General features: G+C 48.3%; 1 protein-coding gene across 1 annotated transcript; it reads left to right on the forward strand.

The window, feature by feature from the left end:
- The first annotated feature begins 830 nt into the window (after positions 1-830).
- Positions 831-3,934, forward strand: LOC109786034 (pectinesterase QRT1). Its single transcript, XM_073508220.1, has 5 exons — positions 831-1,595; positions 2,027-2,216; positions 2,317-2,523; positions 3,137-3,372; positions 3,516-3,934. Exons 1-5 carry the CDS (start codon positions 1,282-1,284, stop codon positions 3,661-3,663), a joined length of 1,095 nt encoding a protein of 364 aa, XP_073364321.1. The 5' UTR covers positions 831-1,281; the 3' UTR covers positions 3,664-3,934.
- The last annotated feature ends 12,753 nt before the right edge of the window (positions 3,935-16,687 follow it).

Raw genomic sequence — 16,687 nt, forward strand, 5'->3', positions numbered from 1 at the left:
AGTCCCTGCCATCCCAACGAGAACTTGACATGTTCTGAGCAATTTAGGATTGCTTTATTGTCAACAGACACCTACCAAGTTGACCACTTTGCAAATTCTAACAATGTTTTAAAACAGTTTCAACTATGTTAGGTCCGTCAGTTTTGGCGCATAAATGCCCACTGGCCTAAACCACTAGCAGCCTTCTGTAGTCTCTTCCTTTGAAGAAAGCAATCGTACTGTCAATCGTTCCCGTCTGAACTCTGAAGCAGCACGTAGTTTCAGAACGCTTTTGGATAATCGCAAGCCGAAGCGGTAAACTGTTGTCCATGACAGAAGAAATTCAGTAGGTCAGCCAGCCAACAAAGAAAGAGGGACGCGCATGCATGCTTGGACGACCCAACCGCTCTGCACGAACTACTTGCTAACTACTCACTCAGTTTCATCGAAAAAAAAAATGACCAACCTTTCCAGTCCCACATCTTGGAAAAATGACATAAATAAACACCAGCCATTACGGCATGCACTACCAATAATAATCGCAACAATTTTTTTTAACCTGTGACCCTTACGAATTCCCTGGACTGGACACCAGTTTTCTCTCAACGTGCAACGTGTGTCGCCGTTTCGATCGTCACCCCTAGCTAGCCTGCTAGCCAGTATCGACCGACTTTTGTAGTGTGTGCCGCGAACTAACGGGGTATTCGTGCGGTGTACGAAAACATCCCACATACCTGACGCGCGCTTTAGGCGTCCGTTACCCGAGATTTCCCATACGGAACCACTCTCGTTTCCGTGAAGAGAAACCAGCGTGCACACAACAGTGTCACATCAGTTCCTTTTCCTGCCCTGATGGCCTGATCGATTCTCGATTTCTTCTCGCTCCGGCGCACCGGAGTAGACACGATTTGTGCGTCGGAGAGGGGAGCTGGCTGGTACCCGCCGACCGGCCGGGCGGGCGCTCCCCATATTTAATGGCGTCACCACTTCCTCACGCCTCCAACGTCTTCTTGCATTCCATCCCAACCCATTCCTTCGTTCTTCATATCATCATCACATATACCATCACCCCGATCTTGTCATCTGGTGCCAGTAACGCCTAGGCGTAGCCCCCCTCCGACCGACCGATCGATCGATCCATCGAGCTCCTCTATATATCCTCTGCCAAGCTGATCAGCTCCCTCGACTAGCCGCCCGTCTCCCTCCCAAGCCACGTGCTCCCTCGCACGCGCGATCACCATCCAGTTCACCGATCCCAGCGTGACGATCTGACCTACACACTCGCTCTAGAGCTAGGATTCCATGGCCGCCGCCGCGGCGGGCAAGCGGCCCAGCTGCGCCGTCGTGCTGGGCTTGCTGCTGGCGGCCGTGTCGGCCGCCGGCGCCGAGTTCATCACGTGGGAGGACCTGACCATGCCGGCCGTGGCGAGGCTCATCCGCGGCGCGCCCGTGGACGTCAAGTCGGCGGCGGCAGGCCGCGGGGGCGTGGGAGTGAGCACGATCGTGGTGTCGCAGGACGGGACGGGGCACTCGCGGACCGTGCAGGGCGCCGTCGACATGGTGCCCGCCGGGAACACGCGGCGGGTCAAGATCCTCGTCAGGCCCGGGGTGTACAGGTGAGGCGATCGTGATCCGCCCGTCCACTCCACTACCGCTGCCCCTCGATCGATCTCGACTTCGCAGTAACTGCCTCCAAGAGTTAATGGGGCCATTAAGTTACAGTGTGTTCCTTCATTCCTAGCTTCTCAACAGCCATTTCTTCTAGTCATCTAGAGCTGGCTATGTGTGCGCTGCCTGCCGGTAGCAGCTACCGAAGCTAGTAATTTTCCATTTCTATCTTGGTGCCTGCAGACTACACAATGCAGGCTCTACTAAATTTGTAGAGTATGCTGCTTCTAATTAGGCAAAATATCGTACTGTATTTTTTATGCACGAATTGATGCAGAATGGGTTCTTTTTGTTGAACAATTCTTTTTTGCGTGCGTATGCTGCACCGGTGTAACGACTGAACTAACAAGCTAGGCATGGGATGTGGTGTTGGGTGCAGGGAGAAGGTGACGGTGCCGATCACGAAGCCGTTCGTGTCGCTGATCGGCATGGGGACCGGGCGCACGGTGATCACATGGAACGCGCGGGCGTCGGACATCGACGCGACGGGGCACCAGGTCGGCACCTTCTACTCCGCCTCCTTCGCCATCGAGGCCGACTACTTCTGCGCAAGCCACATCACCTTCGAGGTACGTACGGCTCTACCTCTCCGTCCATGACCATCGCCGGCGATCATGCTGCCTCCTGCTTCGAAATGTGATATGTGTATATGCGTTGCGATCGGTGCAGAACTCGGCGCCGGCCGCGCCGCCGGGAGCGGTGGGGATGCAGGCGGTGGCGCTGCGGCTGTCCGGCGACAAGACCATGCTGTACAGGTGCAGGATACTGGGGACCCAGGACACGCTCTTCGACAACATCGGGAGGCACTACTTGTACAACTGCGACATCCAGGGCTCCATCGATTTCATTTTCGGGAACGCGAGGTCCCTGTACCAGGTACTGAAAGATTGTCCAAGATTTGGTATTGCACTCGATACGTTCTTGTGTATCAACCACCCACATTTTCTCTACGGTTTTTGCCATGTTGCTAGGTAAAAATTAGTTGTGCACACTGCCTTTATACCCATAGGCTACTATTTTGATGCTGATTTTGCCGCCTTGCCATCTGCATGTCCTCCCTTCCATGGACCAGAATAATAATTCTTGGTCGTTGCACTGTGGGTTGCTATCACAAAATTCACAATTCAGGCATGCACCAACCCATGCAATTCCACTTGGTTTCCTCACTTTTGACGTGTCTGACGTGTAGGCTCTCTAGTCTCTAGTGTGGCACACAGCTTGATTAGCACTTAGATGGCTACTAGATTAGTGGAAATCTGGTGCCTAGGCAGAACGCCCACAATGCTCTTGCACAAACCTATGCTAGAACCTTTTGTGGTCACATTCTCTTTGCAATCTCTCAGCATGCACGACTGTCAGTGGCCCCAAAAATATCCAAAGTCAAAGCGTCAACGGATGAACGCGACGTTACACGGCGGGCATGCATGCTGAGTACTGTACGTTTTTCTTTGACACGATGAACGGGAACTGACCACTTTGCATGCTGCAGGGCTGCGCGCTGCACGCGGTGGCGACGAGCTACGGCGCGATCGCGGCGTCGCAGCGGAGCTCGGCGTCGGACGAGTCGGGGTTCTCGTTCGTGGGGTGCCGGCTGACCGGCTCCGGCATGCTGTACCTGGGCAGGGCGTGGGGCAGGTACGCCCGGGTGGTGTACGCTTTCTGCGACCTCGGCGGCATCGTCGTGCCCCAGGGCTGGAGCGACTGGGGCGACCGCGCCAGGACCAAGTACGTACTACTCCCCTCTCCTCAACCTCGACCTCGACCTCAGCTACCTGATCATGGAGGAAATCCACGGGAAAGTGACGCGTGTGGCTGAGCTTTTTCTTGTTGTTGTTGTCTCGTGGGCGTGCGTGCGTGCGTGCGTGCAGGACGGTGATGTTCGGGGAGTACAAGTGCAAGGGGCCCGGGGCGAGCTCGCGGCAGCGGGTGCCGTGGTCGCGGGCGCTCACCTACGAGGAGGCGCGCCCCTTCCTCGGCCGGGACTTCATCAACGGCGAGCAGTGGCTCCGGTTGTAGTGGCAGACAGTGTAAATAAAGAGAGAGAAAACATGTGGAGAGGATTGCACGACGTCGTCCACCAGTTCATTCAGATTGCTTTCTCTCCACTGCAAATAATGTACTCCCTCCGTCCCAAAATATAAGACTAGCAAGTGTCAAAAACGTTCTTATATTTTGGGACGGAGGGAGTACTTACTAATGGTAGCAGCTCGTAGTCGACATAGCGTGTAACGGACCTGACACGTCCATATGAGGTTGGTTGGCCCTGTGAAAAGAAATCAGTTTTTCTAGTTGTCGTACCATGGTGTCTTGGCTGAGATAGATACTGGACTGCATATAGACTGGACTGCATATAGCCTATACCTAGGCATATCTCGGGCCGGGCCGGGCTTTGGGCCAGGCCAAAAAAGCCCAGTGCTGAAAACCCAAGCCTGAGCCCGGCCTGGCCTAACCGTCAGGCCTACTAAATCGAGCCCATCCCGAGCCTAAAAAAGCCCGAGACGGCCCGGCCCGACTACGGCTAAAATCTTGTTTTCTGCAAGCTCGAGGCCAGCCCGATGTGTCCGTCGGGCTCAATTTCCAGGCGCAAGCCCGACCCGATGGCATGCTCAGGCCCGGCCTGGCCTAGGATTTTCGTGCCGGGTCAAGCCGTCCGTGCCGGGCTGCCCATGGCCAGGTATAATATAGGCTCACTCAGCGCTGATTGCCGCACACAACCGATGCCCCATTTGTGATCAGGAACCATAGAGGGTCGATCTTCCACCCGCGCCTTGATTGCATGGTCACAAGAGAAGTCTTCCGTGCGATCATGTAGGCCTTGGGACGGCTCCCCGTGAATGTCCAACTGGTGGCGGAGGCAGGGGACTGGCAAGTCATGGCTCGTCCATCATCCCACATTTGTGGATATATGGGCTTGTTTTTTGCACTTAACCTTTCAGTTGAAGAAAAGAAAGTTACATGTGTTAGTATAATTTGGCTCTTTATCAAAACTTTGATTCATTCGGCCCCGTTGTTGGGAAACTTATTGTTTACCCAAAATGCTGGGTGGCTGGGATCTTTAATTTAGATCTCATGAACAAAGCCCTTTTAGCCAATAGGTTTTGGAAACTTGAAACTGGAGAAGGACTCTGGATTGATCTTCTTCACAATAAATATGTGAAGAACAAATGTTTAGCTGGTATTAAAAAGAAATCAGTTTCAAGATTTATATTATCAACATATGGGCTAGGACTCCCGATTTTGAGTATTCTTCTGAAAGTCAAAGATTTATATTATCAACATATTAGGAAGAAACTAGGAGATAGGAAAAACACCAGAATTCGGAAAGACTGGTGGGTGGGATCCAAACCACTCAAAGATGCTTATCCTAGATTGTATAACATAAAATTTGATTATGAGATTTCTCTTATTGAGCCAATCGATAAGGAGTGGGATAATCTTACTTTTAGAAGAAATTTTACTGGTGATTCTGCTGACTTGTGGGCTAGCCTCAAAAGTAGATGTGAGGTCAGAATGTATGGGGGAAAAGACAAACCCCTATGGATGCTAACTAATGACAGAATATTTTCTGTTAAATCTGTGTACATGTTCCTTATTAAGACTGATGTGGGTTTTCCACATAAGTCCTTATGGAAAATAAAGACTCCTACTAAAATCAAAAAGTTCTTCTGGTTACTGGCTCACAAGAGCATTCTAACAAAAGACAACTTGATAAAAAAGGTTGGCAGGGAGGGAAAGAATGTGTGTTTCGTGGACATGAGGAAAATATTAATCACTTGTTCTTTGAATGTTCAGTTGCCAGACTTGTCTGGATTCTGATAAAATGTGTGTTTGATCTAAGATCAATTCCAAGAAATTTAGAGGATTGTTTGAATGTTTGGCTCAAAACATTTCAAAAAACTGACAAACGGTTGCTTTGGTTGGAATTTCTGCTATGTTTTGGTCTTTATGGAAATGTAGAAATGATATTACTTTCAGGGCAAGAAAAGCATGATCCCATGACATTAGTGAGACAGATGTGCAATTGGATTCTGGATTGGTCTATTTTACATGAAAAAAAACTAGAACAAAAACTTCTGATGTTGGGGGCAAAACTCATCGAGCGTCTGGCAAGTGAAGTTTACCGAGCGTCGCAAGGCTAGAGGTAGGAGTTCTAAGGCTGGGAGGCTGATTTGTTAGTGCTGCTACTGGATGTCCAAGATTCTTCCCCAACTTTGTTTCTCTTTTCGTCTCTAGTTGTTTGCTTTATGGGTTGCATCCCTGATGCGGGACGCCTCGGAAACGATCTTTCACGCTGCCAAATAACTCACAAGGAGCAGCATCTATCTCTCTCAAAACTTGTTTGGACACTTTGTTTCTCTCAAGTGGCAAGGAACAAGAGGAAACACTCTCAAATATATTGTCGCGGATAACTAGCTTGGTTTACAAGGACGCAACCCAAACTATGAAACTTGTGAACCTATGTAGAATCACAAGAGGCAAACACAAGGATCCTATATGAATTGAGGACAGGCCCTCCAATCCACACACACGAGCTAACACTCAACAATACTAATGCTCACAGCACACCACAACCTCACCGGCTGTCTATAAACATAAACTCGGAAATTTCATCCCCCTTCACATGGAATAGCTGCAGAGTACTTATACTAGAAGAACCTACTAGTTAGGTGTGAAAACAACACAAAGTGAAGGGTAAATTCTTGAGCTCCAACCTGTAGCAGGAGCAAACTTGTTGAGCCTCGCGCTGTAATTAATTCCTGGACAGCTTGCATGGGAACTTGCACAACTTTTGACTCAAGACCTCAAGTGATGCACCGCTTTTTTTGAATGAAAGTTGACTTCAAAGACCATTTTTCTAGCCTCTAAAATATGCTAGACCCTTTTAGAATTAATTAGGTTTAGGTGGCAAGTTGCAGCTGGAAATCTGATGTGACATTTGTCCCAAAATAGGCACCGGGAGCTTCCCAACTAAGATAATGGTCTTGCCCATGTCTTTCTTTGGCTGCTCTAATGGTTTAACATTTGTGCTAGCATGAACCTCACTCTTTGAATCCTTGGTCATGATCTGGTCCACATCAAATCTTCCATCTACTTCTCGCTGAATTGAACCTCTCTAAGTGCTCGATGTATAGGTTTGGTTGTGATTTTGGCAACGCTTCAGCTGCTACTCTACACGAATAGCTTGATGCACAAGTTCTTGCAAATCTTGACATGTAACCATCTCTATCCTTTCTTACACATCTTTATTCAGCCCATGAAAAAATCTTGACATTGTGGCCTCCTCTGGCTTGTTCACTGCTGTCCTAATCATCAAAATCTTCATCTTTTATAGTACTCATCAACACTAGAATTACCTTGGCACAACCATTGGAATCGATTGTACAAGGTTCTTGTGAAATGTTCAGGAACAAAACGCCTCCATAACAGATTTTTCATTTGCACCCATGTCTCCGGATGACCTCCAGCACGACATAATTGGTTCCACCAAATTAAAGCATATTGGTAAACTCAATGGAAGCATATCGTACCTTCTCTCCTCTGTATAGCGGTGGCTATCAAAGATCTGATCCACGCGCATCTCCCACTCCAAATAGTCATCAAGCCTAGTTTTCCCATTGAACGATGGTATGGTAAGTTTGAATTTACCAATCCCATCATCGTCATGGTCATGATGAGCACACCCATGATATCTTCCTCCCATGACAAAGACTTCTTGGCCTTCTCCGCGACAATCATGATGAGCATGCTGTGCTCGAGGCTCGTAGTAGTTTCGAGCATCATCGAAGTGGTCGCTCCAATGCTCTCCATGGTGGTCCTATTGTATGGGGAGTTATCGATGTCGACCCCGTGTAGCAAGCCCATCTCATGGTGGAAATGGTGGCGTCCAAGTAGCACCTCGCTGCTCATGGCGAGCACGCCGAGGTGGTGCAGCGTAGTGAAGGAAATATGCCCTAGAGGCAATAATAAAGTTGTTATTTATATTTCCTTATATCATGATAAATGTTTATTATTCATGCTAGAATTGTATTAACCGGAAACTTGATACATGTGTGGATACATAGACAAAACAAAGTGTCCCTAGTAAGCCTCTACTAGACTAGCTCGTTAATCAAAGATGGTTAAGTTTCCTAACCATACACATGAGTTGTCATTTCATGAACGGGATCACATCATTAGGAGAATGATGTGATGGACAAGACCCATCTGTTAGCTTAGCATGTTGATCGTCCAGTTTTATTGTTATTGCTTTTCTTCATGTCAAATACATATTCCTTCGACTATGAGATTATGCAACTCCTGAATACCGGAGGAATACCTTGTGTGCTATCAAACATCACAACGTAATTGGGTGATTATAAAGATGCTCTACAGGTATCTCCGAAGGTGTTTGTTGGGTTGGCATAGATCGAGATTAGGATTTGTCACTCCGAGTATCGGAGAGGTATCTCTGGGCCCTCTCCGTAATGCACATCATGATAAGTGTAACGCCCGGATAATTAGGCTACAGTAAAACTCTCCTGATGATGCCATGTCATCTCTGTTACTGTTGCTAATCAAGTGTTAGTTCTAAACATTTCAAATTCAAAAAAAATGAATTAGTGACAAACACCCAAAGTTTTCAAAAGTCAAAACAAAAATGTTCGGTGGGTGCCAAATATTGCACTGGTAATTATTGTGGAGAAAACATTTTTTTAGAAAGTGCCTAAGTATTTTAAAGTGAAGTAAAACAGAAAAGAAAAATAAAGAAAAGAAAAGAAAAGGAACCCCCCCCTCACTGGACTAGATGGCCCAGCTAATAGCCAGCCAGCTGACCGGCCCAGCCGGCCCGGCCCGCCTCCCCCTGCCGCCTCCTTTCCCTGTACCCCCGACCCGGGTCGGAACAGGGGCGCGCTCCCGCCCGACCACCTCGCCGGCACCGACGCCAGAGAGGATAAGGTCGCCAGCGCCCCCGCCTCCTCGGGCCCCTTTCCCACTCGCCCCCGCTCTCCCTCTCGGCCTCTGCGCCTCTCCCTCTCCCCCTAGATCCACGCCGCTCCCTCCTTCCCCACTGCCCGAGCGTGCTCGCCGCCGTTCTTCGTCGTCCACGCGGCCACAACCACCGCATCGCTTCGTCGACGCGTCCGTCGTCTTCGTCACCGTCTTCCTCGACGCCTGGTGGTCGCAGCTGGAAACTGGAGGCACTACAACACCGGGGATTCGTCGTTCCCCATCTCCGATCGCCGCCGCCTCCTTCGTCTCCGATGCCACCTCTGCCGCTCCTAAACCGTCACGGGCCTACGCGTGAGCCGCGCGGTGAGCTTCTTCATCCCTTGCTCCTCTTCATTGACCGCTCGCGCCCCGTAGCTACCTTGTCATCATTGCCGTGAGCCCGTCGCCGCGGATCGCCTCGCCGCCGTGGCCACAGCCGTTGTCACGCTCGCGCAAGCCCACGGTCGAGTTCCTGGTGCTCCCAGGAGCCCAACCAACATGCCCACGAGCCTCCCCGTGCCCTGTGTCGACAAACCTGAGCTCACCCATAACGGCCGCCCGCTCCATCTCGTCGCCGACATCTTTTCCGGCCTCCCCTGCTGCGCCCGAGGCCACCAATCGATGCGGCGTTCGATGCTCGTTCGAACGCACCCACGCACGCCCGAAACCGAGCCCCGTAGCACGATTCCGGCCAACTCTGGCGAGGCGCCGCCGTTGTTTTGGTCGCCGGAGTCACTCCGGCGCCGGCCGCCGACGTGGCTGGCTTGGGGCCACCCTAGAGCCACTGCCAGTGGGCCCCGTGGGTCCTAGTTGACTGGGTTGACCCAGTCAACTGCTGACCAGGCAGCCTAGTGCCACTGACACATGGGCCCCACCGCCTATATTAATTAATTAAAACCTAATTAGTTACTAATTAGAGACTCACATGTGGGGCCCAGTAGCTATTTAACCTCAGATTAGTTTAATTTAAACTCTGTTAATTAACAGTGGCTGACATGTGGGCGCCACCTGTCTGGTTTGACTGGTCAGCCGACCTGTTGACCTGCTGACGTCAGCATTGCATCATGCTGATGTCATATTTCCCTTTTCTGTTAATTTAAATAATTCCAGAAAATGGTTTAATCTTTAGAAAATCATATAAAATAATCCGTAACTCGGATGAAAATACTTTCTACATGAAAGTTGCTCAGAACGACGAGACGAATCCGGATACGCGGCCCGTTCGTTCACCACACGTCCCTAGCATAGTGAACCTGCAACATTTCACCTCCGGTCCATCTGTCCGAAAACGCGAAACATCGGGAATACTTTCCCGGATATTCCCCCCCTTCGCCGGTATCACCTAGTACCGCGTTTGGGCACACCTAGCATCATGCTTTGTCATGTCATGCATCGCCATGCATTTGTTTGCATTGTATTCATTGTTTCTTCCCCCTCTTCTCTCCAGTAGACTACGAGACCGACGCCGCTGCTGGTGCCCCGACCGACTACGCTGTTGACAACCCCTCCTTCTTGCCAGAGCAATCAGGCAAGGCCCCCCTTGATCACCAGATATCGCCTATTCTTCTCTATACTGCTTGCATTAGAGTAGTGTAGCATGTTGCTGTTTTCCGTTAATCCTATCCTGATGCATAACCTGTCCTTGCTACTACTGTTGTTACCTTTACCTGCGATCCTACATGCTTAGTATAGGATGCTAGTTTTCCATCAGTGGCCCTACATTCTTGTCCGTCTGCTGTGCTATACTATCGGGTCGTGATCACTTGGGCGGTGATCACGGGTATATACTTATATACTCTATACATGACACCTGTGGTGACTAAAGTCAGGTCGGCTCGTAGGAGTACCCGCGAGTGGATCTTTGTGGCGGAGCGACAGGGCAGGTTGAGACCACCTAGGCGAGAGGTGGGCCTGGCCCTGGACGGCGTCCGCGGTTACTTCAAAATAACACGCTTAACGAGTTCTTGGTATTTGATCTGAGTCTGGCCATTTGGTCTATACACACTAACGAACTACGCGGGAACAGTTATGGGCACTCGACGTCGTGGTATCAGCCGAAGCCTTCATGACGTCAGCGACTGAGTGGCGCGCGCCGGATTGGACTGGAACGCCTACTAGGCTAGGTCTGCTTTCGGCCGCGTTCGCAACATGCAGGTGTGCAATGAGCGATGGGCCCAGACCCCTGCGCATAGGATTTAGACCGGCGTGCTGACCTCTCAGTTGTGCCTAGGTGGGGCTGCGACGTGTTGATCTTCCGAGGCCGGGCATGACCCAGAAAAGTGTGTCCGGCCAAATGGGATCGAGCGTGTTGGGTTATGTGGTGCACCCCTGCAGGGAAGTTTATCTATTCGAATAGCCGTGTCCCTCGGTAAAAGGACGACCCGGAGTTGTACCTTGACCTTATGACAACTAGAACCGGATACTTAATAAAACACACCCTTCCAAGTGCCAGATACAACCTGGTGATCGCTCTCTAACAGGGCGACGAGGAGGGGATCGCCGGGTAGGATTATGCTATGCGATGCTACTTGGAGGACTTCAATCTACTCTCTTCTACATGCTGCAAGATGGAGGCTGCCAGAAGCGTAGTCTTCGACAGGATTAGCTATCCACCTCTTATTCTGGCATTCTGCAGTTCAGTCCACCGATATGGCCCTTTACACATATAACCATGCATATGTAGTGTAGCTCCTTGCTTGCGAGTACTTTGGATGAGTACTCACAGTTGCTTTTCTCCCTCTTTTCCCCCTTTCCTTTCTACCTGGTTGTCGCAACCAGATGCTGGAGCCCAGGAGCCAGACGCCACCGTCGACGACGACTCCTACTACACCGGAGGTGCCTACTACTACGTGCAGCCCGCTGACGACGACCAGGAGTAGTTAGGAGGATCCCAGGCAGGAGGCCTGCGCCTCTTTCGATCTGTATCCTCGTTTGTGCTAGCCTTCTTAAGGCAAACTTGTTTAACTTATGTCTATACTCAGATATTGTTGCTTCCGCTGACTCGTCTATGATCGAGCACTTGTATTCGAGCCCTCGAGGCCCCTGGCTTGTATTATGATGCTTGTATGACTTATTTATGTTTTAGAGTTGTGTTGTGATATCTTCCCGTGAGTCCCTGATCTTGATCGTACACGTTTGCGTGCATGATTAGTGTATGATTGAATCGGGGGCATCACAATAAGCCTTGCAAGTAATGTGACTAATGAGTTAGTTGCGGGATGATGCATTACGAAACGAGTAAAGAGATTTGCCGGTAACGAGATTGAACTAGATATGAAGATACCGACGATCGAATCTCGGGCAAGTAACATATCGATGACAAAGGGAATGACGTATGTTGTCATTACGGTACGACTGATAAAGATCTTCGTAGAATATGTGGGAACCAATATGAACATCCAGGTTCCACTGTTGGTTATTGACCGGAGAGGTGTCTCTGTCATGTCTACATAGTTCTCGAGCCTGTAGGGTCTGCACGCTTAACGTTCGATGACGATTTTATATTATATGAGTTATGTGATTTGGTGACCGAATGCTGTTCAGAGTCCCGGATGAGATTATGGACATGAAGAGGAGTCTCAAAATGGTCGAGAGGTAAAGATTCATATATAGGATGATAGTATTTGGACACCGGAAGTGTTCTGAGGGTACCAGGTATGTATCGGGTCACCGGAAGGGGTTTCGGGCTACCCCCGGCAAACTATATGGGCCTATTGGGCCAAGAGGGGAAACGCAGCAGCCAGCATGGGCTGCTGCGCCCCCCTTGCTGGCAAAATAGGAAGAGGAAGGCAAAGGGGGAAGAAAGAAGGAAGGGGAGGCAATTCGCCCCCCCCCTTCCTTCCCTCCTCTCTTCCCTTCCCTTTCCTTCCCTCTCTGGAAAAGATGGTAAGGGGGGCGAATTGGACAAGGCCCCCAAGTAGGATTCCTCCTACTTGGGGCGCCGCATGGCTCTCCCCCTCCCACCTATATATATGTGGGGAGGGGCACCTAGAACACACAACAAACATTGTTAGCCGTGTGCGGCGCCCCCTTCCATAGTTTATGCCTCCGGTCATATTGACGTAGTGCTTAGGCGAAGCCCTGCGCGGATCACTTCACCATCACCGTCACCATGCTGTCATGCTGACGAAACTCTCCCTTGACACTTTGCTGGATCTAGAGTTCGAGGGACGTCATCGAGCTGAACGTGTGCAGAACTCGGAGGTGCCATATGTTCGGTGCTAGATTGGTCGGAACAAGAAGAAGTTCGATTACATCAATCGCGTTGTCAAGCGCTTCCGCTTTCGGTCTACGAGGATACATGGACACACTCTCCCCCTCTCGTTGCTATGCATCTCCTAGATAGATCTTGCGTAAGCGTAGGACTTATTTTGAAATTGCATGCTACGTTCCCCAACAGTGGTATCAGAGCCAGGTCTATGCGTAGATGATATGCACGAGTAGAATGCAAAGAGTTGTGTGCGGTAATCATCATACTGCTTACCACCAACGTCTTATTTTGATTCGGTGGTATTGTAGGATGAAGCGGCCCGGACCAACCTTACATGACCACGTTCATGAGACCGGTTTCACCGACAGACATGCAACTAGTTTTGCATAAAGGTGGCTGGCGGGTGTCTGTTTCTCCAACTTTAGTTGAATCGGATTTGACTGCGGCCGGTCCTTGTTGAAGGTTAAAACAACAAACTTGATAAATCACCGTTGTGGTTTTGATGCGTAGGTAAGATCGGTTCTTAGTAGAAGCCCGTAGCAGCCACGTAAAACTTGCAACAACAAAGTAGAGGACGTCTAACTTGTTTTTGCAGGGCATGTTGTGATGTGATATGGTCAAGACATGATGTGATAAGTTCCTCAAAAAAGACATGATGTGATATACATTATTGTATGAGATGATCATGTTTTGTAAAAGTTATCGGCAACTGGCAGGAGCCTTATGGTTGTCGCTTTATTGTATGAAATGCAAACACCATGTAATTGCTTTACTTTCTCACTATGCGTTAGTGATAGTTGTAGAAGCAATAGTTGGCGAGACGACCACGACGCTACGATGGAGATCAAAGTGTCAAGCCAGTGAAGATGAGATCAAAGTGTCAAACCGGTGACGATGGAGATCATGACAGTGCTTTGGAGATGGAGATCAAAGGCACAAGATGATGATGACCATATCATGTCACATATTTTGATTGCATGTGATGTTTATCTTATGCATCTTATTTTGCTTAGTACGGTGGTAGCATTATAAGATAATCCATCACTAAAATTTCAAGGTATAAGTGTTCTCCCTGAGTATGCACTGTTGCGACAGTTCGTCATGCCGAGACACCACGTGAAGATCGGGTGTGATAAGCTCTACGTTCACATACAATGGGTGCAAGACAGTTTTGCACATGCGGAATACTCGGTTTAAACTTGACGAGCCTAGCATGTACACACATGGCCTCGCAACACTGGAGACCGAAAGGTCGAACGTGAATCATATAGTAGATATGATCAACATAGAGGTGTTCACCATTGAAAACGACTCCATCTCACGTGATGATCGGACATGGTTTAGTTGATATGGATCACGTGATCATTTAGATGACTCGAGGGATGTCTATCTAAGTGGGAGTTCTTAAGTAATATGATTAATTGAACTTAATTTATCATGAACTTAGTCCTGATAGTTTTTGCATATCTATGTTGTAGATCAATGGCCCGTGCTACCGTTCCTTTGAATTTTAACGCGTTCCTAGAGAAAGCTAAGCTGAAAGATGATGGTAGCAACTACACGGACTGGGTCCGTAACTTGAGGATTATCCTCATTGCTGCATAGAAGAATTATATCCTTGGTGCACCGCTAGGTGACAAGCCCCCTCCCGCTAATGTAGACGCTTTGAACGTCTGGCAGATGCGGTCTGATGACTACTCTATAGTTCAGTGTGCCATGATCTACGGCTTAGAATCCGGACTTCAAAGACGTTTTGAACATCATGGACCATATGAGATGTTCCAGGAATTGAAGTTAATATTTCAAGCAAATGCCTGAGTTGAGAGATATGAAGTCTCCAACAAGTTATACAGGTGCAAAATGGAGGAGAATAGTTCTGTTAGTGAACACATACCCATAATGTCTGGGTATCATAACCACTTGACTCAGCTGGGAGTTAATCTTCCGGATGATAATGTTATTGACAGAGTTCTTCAATCACTGCCACCAAGCTACAAAGGCTTCGTGATGAACTATAATATGCAAGGGATGGATAAGACAATTCTCGAGCTCTTCTCTATGCTCAAAGCTGCGGAGGTAGAAATCAAGAAAGAGCATCAAGTGTTAATGGTTAACAAGACCACTAGTTTCAAGAAAAAGGGCAAGGGAAAGAAGAGGAACTTCAAGAAGAATGGCAAGTAAGTTGTCACTCCCAGGAAGAAGCCCAAGTCTGGACCCAAGCCTGAAACTGAGTGCTTCTACTGCAAAGGGACTGGTCACTGGAAGCGGAACTGACCCAAGTATTTGGCGCAAAAGAAGGATGGCAAAGTGAACGAAGGTATATTTGATATACATGTTATTGATGCGTACCTTACTAATGCTCGTAGTAGTGCCTGGGTATTTGATACCGGTTCGGTTGCTCATATTTGTAACTCGAAACAGGGGCTACGGATTAAACAAAGATTGGCTAAGGACGAGGTGATGATGCGCGTCGGGAATGGTTCCAAGGTCGATGTGATCGCCGTCGGCACGCTACCTCTACATCTACCTTCGGGATTAGTTTTAGACCTGAATAATTGTTATTTGGTGCCAGCGTTGAGCATGAACATTATATCTGGATCTTGTTGATGCGAGACGATTATTCATTTAAATCAGAGAATAATGGTTGTTCTATTTATGAGTAATATCTTTTATGGTCATGCACCCTTGAAGAGTGGTCTATTTTGGTTGAATCTCGATCGTGGTGATACACATATTCATAATATTGATGCCAAAAGATGCAAAGTTGATAATGATACTGCAACATATTTGTGGCACTGCCGTTTAGGTCATATTGGTGTAAAGCGCATGAAGAAACTCCATGCGGATGGACTTTTGGAATCACTTGATTATGAATCATTTGATGCTTGCAAACCATGCCTCATGGGCAAGATGACTAAAACTCCGTTCTCCGGAACAATGGAGCGAGCCACTGACTATTTATGAGCCATGCCTCATGGCCTATTTATGAGCCACCGACTTATTGGAAATAATACATACCGATGTATGCGGTCCGATGAGTGTTGAGGCTCACGGCGGGTATTGTTATTTTCTGACCTTCACAGATGATTTGAGCAGATATGGGTATATCTACTTAATGAAAGACAAGTCTGAAACATTTGAGAAGTTCAAAGAATTTCAGAGTGAAGTGGAGAATCATCGTAACAAGAAAATAAAGTTTCTATGATCTGATCGCAGAGGCGAATATTTGATTTACGAGTTTGGCCTTCATTTAAAACAATGTGGAATAGTTTCACAACTCACACCACCTGGAACACCACAGCGTAATGGTGTGTCTGAACGTCGTAACCGTACTTTATTAGATATGGTGCGATCTATGATGTCTCTTACCGATTTACTGCTATTATTTTGGGGTTATGCATTAGAGATAGCTACATTCACTTTAAATAGGGCACCATATAAATCCGTTGAGTCGACACCGTTTGAACTATGGTTTGGCAAGAAACCTAAGGTGTCGTTTCTTAAAGTTTGGGGTTGCGATGCTTATGTGAAAAAGCTTCAGCCTGATAAGCTCGAACACAAATCGGAGAAATGCGTCTTCATAGGATACCCAAAAGAAACTGTTGGGAACACCTGCTATCACAGATCCGAAGGCAAGATCTTTGTTGCTAAGAATGGATCCTTTCTAGAGAGGGAGTTTCTCTCGAAAGAGTGAGTGGGAGGAAAGTAGAACTTGATGAGGTAATTGTACCTTCTCTCGAATTGGAAAGTAGCTCATCACAGAAGACCGTTCCAGTGATGCCTACACCAATTAGAGAGGAAGCTAATGATAACGATCATGAAACTTCAGATCAAGTTGCTACTAAACCTCGTAGGTCAACC

This window comes from Aegilops tauschii, chromosome 2, assembly GCF_002575655.3.
Source record: "Aegilops tauschii subsp. strangulata cultivar AL8/78 chromosome 2, Aet v6.0, whole genome shotgun sequence".
Taxonomy (NCBI): Eukaryota; Viridiplantae; Streptophyta; class Magnoliopsida; order Poales; family Poaceae; genus Aegilops; species Aegilops tauschii.

What these genes read in the sequence shown, in the direction of transcription:
- LOC109786034 (XM_073508220.1), top strand. Translation starts at nt 1,282, where the DNA reads ATGGCCGCCGCCGCGGCGGGCAAGCGGCCCAGCTGCGCCGTCGTGCTG. An exon ending in CAAGCCACATCACCTTCGAG is followed by an intron (nt 2,217 to 2,316) that starts GTACGTACGGCT and finishes CGATCGGTGCAG; the next exon opens with AACTCGGCGCCGGCCGCGCC. An exon ending in ACGCGAGGTCCCTGTACCAG is followed by an intron (nt 2,524 to 3,136) that starts GTACTGAAAGAT and finishes TGCATGCTGCAG; the next exon opens with GGCTGCGCGCTGCACGCGGT.